Source organism: Bombus huntii, chromosome 15 (genome assembly GCF_024542735.1).
Source record: "Bombus huntii isolate Logan2020A chromosome 15, iyBomHunt1.1, whole genome shotgun sequence".
NCBI lineage: Eukaryota > Metazoa > Arthropoda > Insecta > Hymenoptera > Apidae > Bombus > Bombus huntii.
This window is the reverse complement of record NC_066252.1, coordinates 3,372,571-3,390,646: the sequence shown is the minus strand read 5'-3', so window position 1 is coordinate 3,390,646 and position 18,076 is coordinate 3,372,571. Positions and strand designations below refer to the sequence as shown.

The 18,076-nt window shown below is 33.7% G+C and overlaps 2 protein-coding genes across 12 annotated transcripts in view; both read left to right on the top strand.

The window, feature by feature from the left end:
• Nucleotides 1-18,076, top strand: part of LOC126873748 (uncharacterized) — a 327,994-nt gene that overhangs the window by 136,071 nt on the left and 173,847 nt on the right. The gene's annotated exons all lie outside the window — the stretch shown is intronic.
• The window catches only part of LOC126873706 (potassium/sodium hyperpolarization-activated cyclic nucleotide-gated channel 3), a 212,211-nt gene that overhangs the window by 32,611 nt on the left and 161,524 nt on the right, over nt 1-18,076 (top strand). For 9 of the 10 annotated variants that reach the window (XM_050634855.1, XM_050634854.1, XM_050634852.1 and 6 more), the window contains one exon: nt 14,318-14,401. The exons of the other annotated variant lie outside the window; for it this stretch is intronic. In XM_050634855.1, coding sequence (XP_050490812.1) covers nt 14,318-14,401 — 84 coding nt within the window. The remainder of the gene's footprint in view (nt 1-14,317; nt 14,402-18,076) is intronic. 10 annotated transcript variants of the gene reach the window in all.

The window sequence follows — 18,076 nt, the reverse complement described above, 5'->3', positions numbered from 1 at the left end:
TTAGTTACATTAGTATATTTACTAGTGTTGGCCATACTTTCTGTTTCAAATAAATTCTCTGTCACATAAGCGGTGTATAGCTACTATATAATTCTCAAAAGTTTTGAGAACTTTGTGCAAAAGTACACACAGTTTGCCGAAATGTTGGGTTTCCAAGTACTAATTGGATAAATTGGTGCAAATTCAGTAATATATTCCAACTTTGATATCTTCTATTGCTCTACTATAGGTGAAGCATAATTTCGAGTTATCACATAGTAGAAATTTGATTTCCTAGAGATTTGTACCATCGTACGATCAGCAATTCAAATTCTTTGAAATCTACATACTAGTATATATATATATATATATATATATATTAGACTTGGTGGTGAAAGATGAAAACTTCTATAGCTTTACAGTGGTTAAAGTCGAGCAGTATATTTCAAGCTTGATAAGATTTATTATAAAACATAATTTTTAAACATCACACAGTACATATATCTGATTTTCTAAAGATTCGTGTTACATGATGAGCATTTCAAATTTTCATGCTTTGACATTTGAACGTTTGCATACCCTAAACTTAGTACTGAAGGTTTAAAACTTCTAGTAATTGATTATGATGTCTACACACGCGTCTTAACAAAACTAATATAGCCTACTTTCAAGGTAGTTACTAAAACTCTGTCATTTGAGCAGACGCTTGTAACTGTGCTAACGAGCTATAACGCGGCAGTGATGTAGCAATTAGCGTGAAATAGATGGATCTTGTGGAAACGACGAAAGAAACTGCCGTAGTAAAAACAGCGAGCGGTTCAAGAGTGGTACTACGCCAGAATAAAATTCAAAACGATCTTACTACTTAATTAAAGACAGTGAAAAACGATCGCGTTTTACGTCAAATGTATGACTATTAATGCGTTGAAAAGAAAAATCCAGATGAATTTTTATGTACATTTGGAATCATTAGACCAGATGGTTTATAAACCTTATTCGTGATTCTGTTTTTATACATTCACTGTCTCGCTCCACCATTTGGTCATTGTATTTCTTTTCTAAAGAGTGCCCATTTTCTATCCTTTGTTTCACGTTGGTAAAGGAAGAAAATGACTTCCTGTAACAGAGAGGGGTAATTTTACGAGATTTCACAGTTAGGGTAATGAGCTTTTTTCATTCTGTAGCGGTTAGAATTAACTTGGAGAAAAATATTTTCCATCGAGTAAGGAAAGACTTACGTTCCAATAATCTTTTCACTGATAATCTTGGTTTTCATAGAATAAGATAAATATAAAGATAGGAAAACCACTTAATGATATTAGAGCTCGTATTACATACATAATTATTAAATTGTAACATATATTCAATTTTGGTGTATCAATTTTTTAAATCTGTTGTTTTCAATAATACTCACTTTGAAACTGCATAATTTTAACCCTGCTGTGGTTTTCGAATTTTTATGTCACAACCTTAGTCTTCTTTCAACAAGCAAAGAGATTTTCACGTATTTTATATTTCTATGTTTTATTCAAACTTAACTTTGTTACTAATGAAAAAACATAGTTCAGTTTAAAGCGATTCAAAGAACACCGCAGGTCTAAAACAGAGGATTTTCTTTCTTTTAAGAATATTACATTCTTTATTTAAATCCAAATTATCGAAGGGCAACAGTACATCGAGGACGAAAAATAAGTCACATTTCCCGTCTTTCATAGATTCAAGATACAAGCCTTCAAATATTCAATTATTCAAGTATTTAAGATTATGACAAAATCATATGTTTAATCTGAAAACTAGTCGTGATGTAGAAAGTTAAATATCCACAAAATATCTTGAAATTTATCAGACGACTCCTTTCTTCAGCCATTTTTCATGTTAAAATATTTTAGTGGCATCCAAGTAACATCGAAGTCAGAAGATTTACAAAGTGGGATCTATCATACTTTTCCCACGTGGCTGTGTAAAAGCTGAAAAACGTCGAATGGAGTAAAATACATAATGATAAGTTCAACTCGACGTAGAACCACAAAAAATACACCAAAATGTTGAACCAAAGCTAGTGCACAATAACTCGACAAAAACATCTACATACCTCTCAAACTTCCTCAAACACCGGAAAACCTCTTCAACTACGCAATTCCCACTGCGTTCCGCTATCCCGCAAACTGCCTCAGGTCTCTGAGTTACCAGCACGCTGAAAATAATTTTCAAAAATATTCCCAGTGCTCCGTGAGAGAGGAAACAGGCGTGTTGAAGCGTACTGGAACCATCGACGATTAACGACGAAAGAATCGCGGGGAAATTGTTGCTCGAGAACAAGATCAGGGTGAATAGAAACGAAACGAGACGAGACGGCGCGGCGCGGCGTGCGTCTCGGTTTTAGCTGGAATTTTCTCTCCTTGTTTCACCACGGCTCTCGTTAGCGGCGCAAGATGCACTTTTATTCTACCTTCGGGCGACTCGCCCCTTTGTACAGTCATCCAAGTGGTATTGTACGTGAGTTAAGGAAATTGTTCGACACCAGCGCGGCCGGTGGATGAAACTGGTCGAGTAATCGCGTTTGTGGCTGGATCTCGTTCGTACGCGTATTTTTTCCGAGTCATGGGGATATATTCAAGGGGATGTATAAGAACAACTTCCGCCTTCCCCTCTCTCTCAGTTTTATCCACGGAGAAATGCCTTGAAGCGTGCTTTATTTTTTTTTATTACTCCGACGAGGATCGTTCGAATGCTTCCAGTGAATTTTCACATGCACGTTAAACATTTCGACCCTTGTAGGACACATACACTAACGCTCGAAAATATGAAGGCATTCGCTTATTTTTAATAGAATGAAATTCAGTTATAGGATTATAATTGCGCAAGATTTAGGACTACTTTTTTATTTATTTAAAATATCGTAGAATATTACGACATGATAAAGGATTTATTTTTAGTTTAATATGCAATGAAAAGATTGGCATTTGTAAGAGTCAAATATGAGAGAGCTGGTTCGTTATTCTAAGGAGTTGATTTATTTTTATTCGTTTGATTTCCAAATTATAAATGAAGTACAGATGTTTTGGCAAATTAATAGAGAGATTATCGCAATTAATTTTAGCGGGAATATTATAACCAGTCAATACTTCAACGAACCATGTATTTAATTTTAATACACCATTGATAAGGTTTTAATTATGCAATTTAAATTTCATGTGTATACATTGATTTCATAAGAAGACTGCTTTTGACCAGTAGTTCCTCGTTAATTCGTATATTCTAATAACGTTCATGTAATGTTAAAACAGATCGGCTAAAATGTTTCCACATTTATAAGCCATAGCATGTACGTATCCCAGTGAATATTTTTAAGCTTTAACTACACAGACATCTTTACTATACATATAGGTTACGTACTTTATTTATTAAATCGTAATGCCATATAAGTTAATTTTTAACAGTTGTATATTTGTTTGTTGAAGGTTTTTATAGTTGAAAACACTGGAGCTTCTAACATTTTTCACTAGATTGAAAATTCAGATTCCTCTGAAAGAGATTTATAAGTAAGAAAAGCTTAATGATGAAGTCTCTCCAGGATAATGATACGCGCGCCATTTCCTAATATTAAATATATTTAACATAAAAAATTTTTTTTAGTATTCCACATAAATTTGTGGTATTTTATTCAAGAATTCTTTTCAAGAAACGAGGAACACAATTTTTATAAAATAGAATTTCTTTTGATAATATTTTTAAATATCTGTTTCCAAGAAAAATTTTGTAAATTTTCCCAGTATGCACACATTTACTTTTGATAAAATTATAAAACTCTCACCTCAAAAAATGGTTCACTTTTGGAATTGATCCTTCTAATATGCCAAAATTGGTAATATTTTAGACGTATCATTCTTCTAGCAATCTCAAAATTTTTTTTTTACCAATGTACATTTTTACATGCATATTTCTTTTTAAACTTTTGGTCTCGGTTTATTGCATTTTTCGCTTCATATAATTCCTCGTATAATTACCAAAGGTAAAGATCGATATTCTAAACTATGGAGACAATATGTATAGTGGACGCTAAGCTCCATTGTAGTAGGCCATTCTTTCAGCTGTCACGATGAAAGCTCGCTCGATGATTAGCCACTCCACTTAAATCCGTCGATTCGATTGCTCGTTTTGTTTTCCGTCGGTTTATTTGCAATAAAAGGAGCGGGTAGGTTAATCAGATCATCATTACCTATACACACGTGCATGGGGTTGAGCACACGTAGTTACTCGACGTGGGGTGAAGCATCGAATGAACTTATTGCCCATTGAACCATACTGCGCCACCATACTCACTGTAACCTGTGTAGACAGGCGAAGCTCCATTGCACAAACAGAGAGGAGCTACGGTGTAACACATACCACGTTTCTGTGAAAACCAGTTAGTTTCAGAGAAGCATTTATTCATGATTTTTTAGCGTAATTTTTATGGCAACAACTTCGTAGTGGAAATGTGAAAGGATATCGCGATGTTAATTGGTGATTCGAAATATTTTTCTGAAATTTTATTTCACGAGTAGTTTTATTTAAAAAAGAAAAAGTTTTCGATTTTGGATTTCCGCAGTTTTGTAATTTAAAGTCAAATGTGAAAATTGGGTTCCACTATTTTGTTTTAATTCATCTCAGAGATAACGTTTTCAGTAACTCGATTCATTGTAGAGAATTTATTTTAGCAATTCTAGATTACGATTTTTTCTGCTTTTTCTATTTGTTAAAAGATAAAGTTTTGAATTTTGAGTTATGTAATTCCTTAATCTAAGCCCAAGTTTAAGCATATTTTTATTTTTACTTGAATTTACCCCGGACGAAACTTTATTGTTAAATAGATTTGGGGCCTTTGGTTAGGTTTAGTTCTGAATTCTAACTTGACGTAGGTTTAACTAACTCTAATACGATTTAATTAAGATACTGATGCAAGTCCAAAATGTGGCTAATTTATAGTTCCTGTAGTTTAATTAATTTTACATTTTCAACATTGCTATAAACGATGTTTGATCAAATTTGAAGGGTACGAAAGATATGGAGAAATTGAATGTAGACTTAATCGAGACTCAACATGTATTGAAATTAGAACGACTTGGATCTAATTTGAACTTAACGAGCATTATGATCTAGACCTATCACAGTTCTACCTTGGTCTTGACCTAGACCTCGCATGGACCTAGACCAGCGTACATCTGACACAGATATAACCCAAACTTAACATGAATCTAATTTGCGTTCCTTAAAGTAAGACTTTAATACATAGCAATATTTTGAAATTTTAAGTTTAGTTCTTACGTGGAAATGAAGATACGTTGTTTCTAGATTCTGGAGATATTTAGATTATTCTTTATTTCCTGGAATTTACCAATTTGACAATTTTAACTGATGGAATTGATTTCATAAAATGAAATAATTTTTATACAATATACTTTATGAAGATTCCAATGAAATCGTATATTACAACAAAGTTTCATTCACAAAGTGGATACGTGAATCGAGACGATTCGTTAGATTTTTATCGAGTGTCAAAGATCGGCGTATTTCGTATCACTGAACAACTCGTTTCATTAGCTTCTAAGTGAGCGGAAACTGGGCTTTGTAACCTACGCGTAAAGAATGTGATGCAGGTCTAGATTAAGACTTTTTTCAATGGAATTTTTAAAATACTAAAATATTTCCAACATTAGGAATAATTTAACAACACAGATTTAAAAAAGCCAATATGTTTTTAATTTTTCTTATTATGTTCAAAAATATTACACATTTACGATAACGTCTAATATTAAAAATCTAGACAAACTAATATTTATACACTGATATTTCTTGCGTTATCCTTTGAAAATTAAAATCGCCACTATTCAATTTTTTTCCTTTTATAATTATCCAAATCGAATCAATAACAAAATTAGTAACAATTTGTTCTCCATTTTGTAAATAGCAGAAAAGTAAAGAAATCCAAATTTTTCTAAAATTCTAATAAATATCAAAGATTAAAGATTTCAAAAAATTCATAAGTGTATAAAAGTTAAATCTTCGCTAAATAATTTCAACTAAATTTCGAAATCACCGAGAATTTACGAGCCTTAAAAACATCAATGTTCGTTAAATGGTTTCTATCGAATCTTCGCTGAAAAATATTTTTTCAAAGTTTGTCCATTCATTACATATGTGTCACATTTATACTAGAGTTATGTCAATAATACTAAGTCATATATCGTAGGATTGTAACATGAAAAAGACACAGAATCAATAGGTTCGATGCATGGTGTACGCATAGAAAGGCGCGTTACGTTTCACATCTCGTTCACATCACGATAGAATGAAACAGATAGTTTGCGATATTTTGACGCCAACTGTGTGCATTTAATCGGCCAAGCCATTTCACTGAATTCCTCGGAACTATCGCGATAACTCAATCGTCCGGATATCGTGGCAATCTACGAGAAACGTGGACGTTCCTGAACCAGATGGCCGATACGATATTCATTTTCTGATAAATATTTCGTATCGTCTTGTTCATCGACTAAACGAGTGACTGAGAAATTAACTGGAACAAATGGTGTGGAACGGATGAGACTAATGTCGTGGAACTGAAATTTCTCGGCTCTCTTTAATCTTTCGGATCTTCTATTCGTTTTATAAATTTTCAAATTAAAATTTGTCTCACTGCTATTTCGACACATATGTTTCTTAACATTTTTCTTGTGTATTAATATCTTTCCATTCTTCGTCTGTTAACATTTTTCCATTTATATCTTCCGAGATGAATTTCTTGCTACTCGTTGGACTTTTTTCGATTCAACTAGTAATTTATTTCTTCCTACAAGATAGATTCTGCAGTAATACTGATAAATGGTATCTACTTGTATCCTGCATTAATAAAAATCTTGTAGTGTTATTATTATTACATTTAACTCTAATTTAAGCACAGTTCAAAAACTCACTAAACTCTTCGTCAAAGCATCCTTTCCCAGGTTTCGTGGATTGTGAAGACCGATGCGATTGTCAGATCCGGATGTCCATCGCGATCATCGTACGATAGAGATCGTCGCGACGTAGCACGGTGCCGCGTCGAGTGGAGGTCGATTGTGCTCGAGGCCAAAGGCGGTCTCGGCATATTTATATTTCAAAATTTTCATTGTGAATCGGTTTCTGGGCCACGGGAGATACAAACGGGGGCGGTGGCGGCGGCAGCCGACGTGTTCAGTCCGCCACTCTATTGAAAACCGGCCATGGACGGCCGTGAGTAGTACTGTCGTTCGATAAACGGCGTCTTTCCCGGAGCTTTCGGTTCAAAGATAAGAATCTCGGATTCGAGGTCAGCCAAGCAGTCCTCGAGGCCTCCTTTGGCCATCGGCAAATTTCGAAAGGGCGCTCGACCTCGTACGAGGTGGCAACCGGGCTGCAGAGAACGGTGGGGGACAGTTACCACCCTGTGTAGGTGTGTACACTTATCCTACACCTATGTGTATGCGTGTATACGTTACACTAATATGTCTCTGTGAACGAGACTGGCGCACGATCGAGATGAATCGGTGTACCGACGACGTTCCGGTTATGGCGACAAAGGACAATATCTAATATCCGAGAAGAAAGGCTGGCTCTATATTATAAAGTAGGGTTTTTTATTTCTTTCCTCTCTCTTTTTCTTTTTTTTATCTAGTATGGTCACATCGAGACCCCGGTTTTTCATGTACCAAGAGCAACTGAAAGGAAAGCACAGAGGCAGGTGCTCGATACAGGTTGCAGAAGGTCAAGCGCCCTCCGAGCCAAACAATGAAGAAGCTCTTCTACTCTCCTGGACTTGCACACTCTGTGTCCGGTCTCAATGTGCACTCTGAATTATTTCTTCGGGCATCTGGGATGCACTCCTGGCTCCGGGAATTTATTGGATAGCGATTGTATGATGTGTATTGTCTCTGGTTTAATGGAAGTCGAGGGGTTCGAGGGGATGTTATGGCGGATGCTGCGAATTATCTTGGGCATGGGAGACAATTTCTGTTGGGATATTTATTTTGATGTATTTCTTCGGTATTACTGTGTGTTTCTCCCGTTTATTTTTTACAGTGGTATTGCGTTATTGGGAAAAATTGTTTATCGATTTGAGGATTAATGTTGGGCTTGGATAAAATGGGATATAAATATCCTGCCTTCTGATGAAATATACGATATGTGATAGTATAAAGGTAAATATTATATCGTGGTATATGCAAGGAGAAAATAAATGATAGTAATTAATATAAAAGTAATCAGTCAGGGCGAAAGTATCTGTATAAATGTAAAAGATAAGTAATAGCTGGTAAGGAATTTGTTTTACGATAGTCTCACATGTTGAATCAGGACGCTTTTGCTAATATCATAATATGCAGTACTTATTCCAAACTTACTTCCGTCACACTCTTAAAATTCTCGCTCCATCTCTGTAAATCAATCGCTCGACATTCGCAACTTTATTATTTTGTTCCAAATATTTTTCACTTGCTTCCAGATTCCTATCATTTTTACGTCATTCGTACAAAACTACAGATAAACCAACCAATCTCAAGTTTCTTCCGCGTGTAAACAAAAAATCGACAGACCACCGAAGTACATCTGTCACAGTTGCTTCAACCAGTACAGCGAACAGAATTCTTGAATCGTGATGTTTTTCGTAGGGTAGAAAAATCCAGCGCAGAAACCACCCCCCTTAGAGCTGGATTCGGTTGACAAATAAATCAACGAGCTTCGTATCAAGCCCCAATTTCAAATACACTCCAGATTCGTCCGGCGAACTCTATTTTCACGACAGGGGGTGAGTCGACGTCGCACTTCGGAAACGGGGCTGAAAACATTCCGCTGGCAAGATACAGCCCCCATTCGGGCCCATGGTCGATATTAAGCCAGCCCGAAACTGTTCACGTCGCTGAAACACATGGACAATACGGACAATGTCCAGACAGGATGGATTGTATACTGCCACTCAAAAGTGTGGGGACTAACTTGCTTATTTTTCATAGAATACAAATTTGACTACAAAATTATATATAGAAAGACTGAGAATGGTTTCATCTTTTATTTGAGTTGTCGTAGAATATACTGATACGATAAAATGTAATTTTAAACGTTAACCTTGCTATAGAAAATTTGATACTGTAAGTGTCAAAGATTATAGAACAGCTTTGTTAGTCAAACAGTTTATTATTTACGAATTGATAAGGAAATTATACTTAGTTCTGATAAAAATATTAAAAATCGGTTAACATTTTGAAGAGATACTGAAGTGGTTTTTGGAATGTGGGTATACTTACATACTAGTAATTATTAAACATACGACTACGTAATAGAACACTAGATGAGCATGTGAAATCAAGAAAATACTAACGAATTATTTAGTAGGACATTGGTAGGATTTTAGTAAAACCTCTATAAAAAAAATGCAAAAACTTTCTGTTCAATTCAATACTATAACATACGTTTTATTACATGTTTTTTAATCACCTATGATATTTCATTCCGAATTTTATATTTAGTGAAGGATCATATATCATTTAATCTCTTTTTCTATTGTATTTTTATTGCGTAAAATACGAGAAATATTTTTATTGATTTTTTCATATTCTGATAAACACTCTTGTCTGCTATTAAAACATGAATTTTATTGAAGTGTATTGAATTTTAAAATACTTGTTTAGAAACAGTACAAATTTATACGCCATTTAAAACATTGAAAAAATTGATTTAAGAATTGTGAAAGAACTACGTATTTTGAAATGTTAATAAGGGATTCTTGCACTATAGCTTACAGTCTTGCAAGAAGATAGTAGTATCAGCATGTGAGAATTTTCCACAAAGAAAGGAGTTCGAATGGCACGCTTTTTCACTTAGAATAGATTGTTTGGTCTCGCGTTATAGTAATTCTTCTACTCTATCAATACTTAAAAGGGTAAGTGAATAATACGTAGCAGATTAGAATTATATTTGGAAGTTTGTACAAGAAATCAACACATGTTAAAATAACTATTACATAACTTGTGAAAATGGTCGTGGAATTATGGAAAAAATATATTAAAAATTCAAAATATCGTAAAATTTGCAGGCAAACTATTGACAAAAAAATGTGCGTCATCGTCGAATCATATTTAGAAATTTTGATGAATAGCTAAAATGTTGGAATAAATATTAAATTTATCATAACAGACGAACAACAGGAGGATCAGCGACAGAGCTTCTTGTCCAGCAATGTTTCCGCGAAAGGAACGTTCATAAATTACTTTTTCTAACGATAAACTACTTAAAAAAGAAAGGGAAAAACTGGTTTGGCTAGTTCGTTTTTCTGGGTCGAATGGCGTTTTACACGAAGGCAAATGTTTCGCGACATCCTGTTATAATTTTCAGCCTCTGATAAGCTTAAAACAGTGGCGCGCATCGTCGGCCTTATGAATCCTCTCAAACTTTCTTCTACATATAAGGTGATTCTATTCAATCTGTAAATGGATACATTTTAGATAATTAAAGTGTGTTACATGAACTACATAAGTTTCGCAAGTTCATTAAAGTTTCAAACAAAGGCAAATGGCGATTTGTACTCTTCACATCTCTTACCACGTATTTTTCATGAAAATTTGATCAAAATTCAAATAGATTTTAAGGGAAATTAAACAGATTGTATGAATTATTTCGGTATGTTTGTGTAGATCCCTTTTTATTTATAACCTAAATATATTTTTAATCTCTTCGTAAAGATCGCGAAATAATGCAGAAAGTAATGAGAGTATGTTATACAAACCATACAGGTATTAGTTATGTTATAAATTTACCAAGTTGTAGAAAACATTTCAATTTTTCAATTGTAAAAAAAGATTAAACTACACATATTTTTACTCAAAGAAATGATTATTAGACTGCGGATATTTAGACAAATTCTGCGAATTCTCAGAAACTGCTGCAAAATCCATCTTGTCAAAGACAACCAAGTGTCCGGATACTTCTAAGTAGCAGCATAATTATGTCGTCTACGTGTTTCATTCGCCGTTTGAACATTCTTTTAGTCTAAAATGAGGTCGAGTCTTGCTTCGAAAACGATACGTTTAGTACTACCTTCGCACGACTGCAGGAATTTGATACTGTGAAAACGACGCATGTAGAATCTAGTAAAAGATCGCTTCTTTACTGCAGTGTAAGATTATGCGCCAATACTTTTTACAACTACCGTAAAATACATCATGTGAAAAATGAGCAAGTGTCCGGATACTTTAAAACAATAGTGTATGTCTTCTATATGTATGTTTCATTCTCCATACGATATTCTTTCTCAACCCATGCCCTAGACCGAGCTCAAGTGCCTAATTCGTTTGCTCCTTCGTCCACCGATCCGGTAGCGTACATGCTCGTCACAATGCAAATCTCCGCTCGTCTAATGAATTATTTAAGCGTCTGCGCCTCTCTTTCTCGCGTTCGCGTTCCTTATGATGCATGGCCTCGTACGCACGAATCTCTCCTTGAGAATCCACGGTGTCTGCGGTTCATACTTCGTTCGTCGAACCGTATAGTCCCTTGACATCTCCTTGGAGAGATGCTCTTGAGAAATTTCTAGCCTGTGACGAATTTCTATGGAAATCCTTCTCATCCAAGACTTTCTGCGGCAAATGGTTCGTTGAACATTACGATTTTCTGGCAAGAAACTGTTGAGAAATGACGAACGCGCGGACACACGTCGACACTTTGTTTTTCTTCATTTTCTTTTGTGTTTTATGCGAAGTGGGTTTTTCTTCAAGGAAGATGAGGAGGTTTACGTTTTGTTGCCATCGTTTTGATTGGCAAATTTATCACGGACGCGTCCACGGAGCACTTTGATTTTATTGATTTTCAGTTTGTAAAGAGTTGCCTTTGGGGTTTCTTCCAGATTCGTTCTGGAACGGTCACAATGAAACAGCATGTGCGCCAAACGAATCGATAACTCGCGCCACGATCAAGTGACACGTGTTTTTCCAGAAATTGTAGCTTCTATAAGGATCGAGCTTTTCTCACGTGTTTTCTTAAGCTTTTTGCTACTGCAGTTCCGTTTAAATTGCAGCCTTAAACGCTTGTGTTGTGTGTAATATGATATACGTTGAACCGTATGGTTACGTAACAAATTCTGCTACACTAGTGGAAGTATTTATTGCGTTACATGCAATATTATTGATGATGCAATTTATTTTTGCCGAGGTAGTAAGCTATACTTTGTTAGAACCATATATTTTAATCAATTTTGAAGAGATATAGAACCATGTTCTAATGTATAAATGTAACGATGTTTATTAAAAAAATTATTCGAAATGTGTAATCTTATACCACACCATGAATGCTAACATTTTTCAAATATTATGTTGTATCGTTATACAGTTGAATAGTAAATTAATATTTATTTACAAGCAAGAAGGATACAGTAAAATACCACTACAATCAATAAATAATGATTTTAGTATATTGGAATACTTTCTACGTTTAATTATAAATTTATACTTTCTACATAAATGTGAAAAATATTAATTTTTAAAGAAACTTTTTCGTACTACGCTTTATGGTTAACTTGCTACAATTTTGCTTTGTTCCTCGATTATTATTTATATACTATTCGTACTAATAGTAAAAGGACGATAAATGTTTAAAAGCATTTAATATTAAAAAAGAATATTCAGTACCCAAGTAAGGCAGTAAATATTTAAAAATAGTAAATATCTACATATTAAACAAATTATAAAATATTATAAAGGAATGCGATAATATGAATAGTTTTCATAGTATCGTTTTAAAGCTCACGATACTGTTTCTGAAAGAAAAAAGTTGTAATACTTCAACGCACGATATCGCAAGATCTATCCAATCTTTCGCTTTATTTACAAGAGAGTTTCGATTAAGCGGTTTAGTCGGCGTGAAAAAAAGACACGCGATAAACCAAAACACAAAGATAAATTAAAGAGAAGATATTAAACCTTCCTTTTGTTTCCCAAAATGAAGTTTTTCATTTGCTTCCACCATTCGCATTGCAATGTCCCTGCTATGGTAATTTTTATTCTCGAAGAACCAGAAGGTTTTGCTTTTTTAACAAAAAATTTTCACTAGTCGACGACGTTATTATTATTGAAATTGCATAAAAACACAGGAAATTGTTAATTGATCCTCGTCATCGTAAATCATATTTATGGTTCTTCCAACCTAGAGACAAATTTAGGAAAAATTCTATTAGGTCTAGGACAAGATTCTGTGTTTTTCATTTTATGTCTTATATGCTTTCTTAAAAGAAAACATGCCTTTGTTATTGAAATATTTTCTATCAGTAGATTGATAAGACAGATTGATAGAGTAAAATGTATAAAATATTCAAAGTATTCGTTATATTTAGCGAATGAAATAAATTTCTATTTAGATACCATTCCTTTAGTTACATTTATAAAGATGTGAATTTACATTAATATCTACAGTCTACAGTCTATCTCTGACATATTTACCGTTGATCTTAGTGATTTTCTTTCCATTTTTTAAATAACAAACACGTTGTCTCTTACATTATATAATGAATATCGTTTCTCACTGTAATATTGCTTTGGTTATTTAAAAATCATGAACCATTTCATAAGTATTTCTATTTATATATTATTGATTACTTATTATTTGTTTAGAAAGCTTTAGTTTCTCTTTCAAAGCACAACACGTAGGAACGGCGTACTTTCAGATCATTTCTCTTTGTCAATATAAATTGAATCATACTAAAACAGTAAAAACACAAAGTTTCTACAAGATTGAAATCAACGAATTTATACTATGGCAAAATCATATCAATTTGCATTACAAATTTTTTTATTTTTATAAAAAATTCTAAAACATATCGTTGTGCTAAAATATATTAGCTTTAATATACAGTCTTGTTAGAATAAAAATTAAAAGGAATTTTATTTTACTATAAGATGTTCGTTTTAGGATATGTTATATTTATCGATCTGAACTAATCGATTTATTATGTAACAAACGTAATAAAAATGAAATTTTGGCCCCATGAACACGACATAAAGATATTCCTTCGTACTGTAATTAATCTATAGAAATCGTTGACTCACGCGCTAATTATATTCCCTTAATAAATTAAGTTTCTCATTGCTCTTTAAAAGTTCGACGAATTTAACGTATGAAGAACCACCAATTCATACCTTTATAAATAAATGTGCAGATTTAAACGAATGACGAAATGAATTATAAAACGAAAAATACAGAATCCTTTTCTACGGTAGAATCGCTAAGTTGCAAAAATCTGTATGTTTACGTGGAACGTGACGAATTAATTCTGAACTTTTCTTTCCCTTTTATACAGTTGCCATGGAATTGAGAACCGACATGCCGCGAAACACGAAAAGCGTCCGTCACAGAAGCTCGAAACCTCCTGGCCATTTTCCTTGTAAGTCCAAACAAAGTTTCTTTGAAAAGTTGCTTGCTCGATCGGCTATTCAATCAAGTAGCTCGTCATTCTAAGGCTTTTCGGCTTCATTACCGAAAGAAATTATTAAATAGAAAGGAATACTATGAAATATGTAGGTCACTTCCAAATGAGAAACCTTGGTGGGTCACACATGAGGAATGTGAAAGGTGTGGAAATGTTTCCCTTACGAGAAACTAGGTGTAAAATAAATATTTCATATTAAAATAGTTTAAGTTCTAAGCGGACGAGAGTTAACGCTTCTGTAAGCTTATTTTTTGTTTGACTTTCTATGGGAGGGAAAAAATGTAAATCGCTTTGCTCACTAGCATCGTGAAAATCGCAAGGACGAAGAGAACTTTGAATAATAAGTTCCCTAGTTATTTATATCATATTTATCATATCATATCATATCATATTTATTGACAATCAATATCACAATGTAATATTCCGATCTTTAAATCTTTAGATCTAAGATTTAATATTGCAACATTTAACAACTTAACATTCTAACAATCAACACTTTTATTTCCTTAAAGAAATTCCTTCTAAACGTTTACGAAACACAACGAAATTCGGATGTTCTCGCACAGTACAACAATTTAACAATGTAATGTCCCAACATTTAACAATCCGACGCTCTAACGATTACCAACATCGCTATTTGTTTGAAGAAATTCTTCGCGAAAGGAAGGAATTCTTTACGAAGAACAACGAAATTCTTCAACGAGACGTTCTTACACGGTACAACGAAGATTCTTGAAAAAATCCGAAGAATCTAATATCTTTAAATTATCCTAACGTTCAAGCACGCACGCTTCTATTCCTTCGAAGGAACTCTTCACAGATGTTTGTCACAAGGGAATAGAATTCGAACGTTTTTACACAGTGTACCAATCCTTTAGAGAGAATTCTCTACTGTTATTTCTATTCTAGCATGTCCAACGTAAACATACTAACACTTCAATACCTATCTCTTTACGCGTCACCAATAATTACCAATAATTACCAATTTCCCTTAAATTCCGGAATCCAGGAATCGTCCATCAGTCACGTGCTAATTGTATTCCCCTAACGAATTCAATCTCCCATTGCCGTTTAAAAATTCGACGAATCGAACATTCGAATAACCAGCAATTCATACCCCTGTGGAAAGAATCTCTTATTCTTTGAATCGAAGGAAAAACAATGAAATTTCGAGCGACACGCGTCTTCGTTCATTCGATGGGAATTCCTTTCGCATATCTTGCCCCGGCTTGACGCCATTTTTACGGTCAATATTTCCCCGCTAGACTAGATGTCACCCTTTACTTGGCCACCCTCACCCATTGGAAAGTTGTGCCACCCTCCGTGTGATAGCGCCACTGGCATGTTTCCAATTTCCACGAGGGCTGCCTCTTTGTTCGTCACATTCTATCGGCCGCTTTCTTGCTCCCGTTTCGCCTCGCTAAATTTATTCGTCGCCCGCCACTGCTTCTATCCGTCCGACCTTTTCAACGGTGAAACGTTTGCGAACGTTCCGAGCCTTGATCCACGTTATTCCGCGGAGATTGATGAAAAGTAAAAGTACAGACCGACTAAACCGGGTCACTTTGCTTTACGCGGATAGACATGTTACCATGAGAAACGCGAATCGTTAGCATTGTTACATAATTCTTTGCGATGCATTTTCTTCGAGGATTTTTGAAGCGGCAAGGATATTTGGAATTTTTCCATTTCCGATCGAGTACCGAACTTTTCCTCAAGTTTTACGGCTGCAAAATAGGATTCTTAAACAATTTTTCATGCTTGACTTAGTCATACTAGGAAGATTTTTTCGGCATTAGGACATTTAGGGACGTTAAATGGATAATAAAATGGTTAATATGTTAAATGGATATTAAATGTATAAACTAGTTTGGTGTCTTTAGGATTATTCATTTTTATTTCCAAGATCGAATGTTTCTTATTCTCTGGAAAACAGTTGCTTTTTTAAACTAAAATTAAGGTCAATTTTAAAACAAATACATTTATTGTTTAATTATATGCAACATCTAATGTGAAAAAATCAAATTCAAATATTTTCTCTTTTTGGCATGTTTTGAAGAAATTTTGAAAGAAATTATAATTTGTTAATTGAATAACGAGCGTGATGAGTGCTTTTACGATAAATTTAATATTTCTTGATCTTTTGCTTAAATTTGATTTTGAATTAATTTACGCATGCAATAATAGTTTTTTATTTACACAGGTAGGCAATCACAGCAAGTACACAATAATTTTGCTGAGTCAGCAACAATTCCTTATAAATTTGTCTATTTTCTTGAATTTTTGGCGTTTGAAGGTTCGAAACTTTTGTTGCCAAAATTTCTCGAATCTAGTACAATCGTGTCAATATTCAAGTTCTTGAAATATGAGGAATATCCGAAATATATGTTGGTCGTAATTGTATTTCAAAGGATGTAATATTTTTCGAATTTTTGGCAAAAACACGAATTACGAAGAGACAAATGAATGAAGAATGACTATGAAAACACTTTCCTGCAAAAATAAAGTAAAGTAAACGTCCAAACGATAACTAGGAGCATAAATCCTCCTCTTTAAATAGAATTATAATATTAGCAATATTAATATTAATTGATCGAATAATATATCGTTAGTTAGATATATATATCTTTAGATTATAGATATATTTTTCCTACTTCATTTCCGATTTGGTTTCAGAACTGTTGACGCAACAACTTAATCTAGTTCATGAGATAAGAATTTATTGCTGAGTGGATGAGCGGTTGCGTTTCAATATTTCATTGTTGTGTCATCCAAAATTGCATTCGATTCGCGTAAATATATGCACGTTACGCAAAAGAAGCGCTTACACAGTTGGTGATGTAATACAGATTACTATATCGGTTCCACATTTACGAAAATTAATACTAATAATAGAACTTCGTGGAACTTTAGAGTAGTCGTGGAATACAGAATTATAAATGGGGGAGTTGCAATAAAATCCTTTACCATCGATACTTTGACAAATTTCTCAATTCCGAAGCGTTGTTTCGAACTTTATTACAGTTCCAATATTCCGCTTTGTAACTTTTCAGATTCGAACTCTGCGAACTCCTGTTATCAATTCACCGTTTTAGAAACTCAAATTTCTCCAATTAAGATTTTATTGGTGTCATTAAACCGCGAAAAATTTTAATTTTTACGCTATATCATTCCAAATTTTGTTTTAGATTTTTAAACCTATATTTTACTATTTTCCAAGTGAATAAAAACAACGTTACCTCTATTACGCGCACATACTAAACATCCTAAATTTAAATGAGAGATTTTACATCTTCCTTCTCTTTATTTTCTCTATTTTCTTTTTATGTCGTACTACGTTATCTTCATAATATATAATAATCGTTCCACGTTTAAGAACTGAAAAACGCTACTAATGTGTTATTATAAATAGAAAATACAGGAGAAATGCATGATAACTTACTTGGCTAAAAGGGAGTATTTTAACGTGACATAGATAAAACAGGGAACAACCTGCTAGGTCCAAAAATATAAGCCTTTTAAAAATAGCTGGTAAACCTACGAATTCTCGTAAAACACCAAGGGCGTAACTAATCTTATGACAATCAATATTTTTACAATATTCAAGAACTTAATAAAAATATATAATCT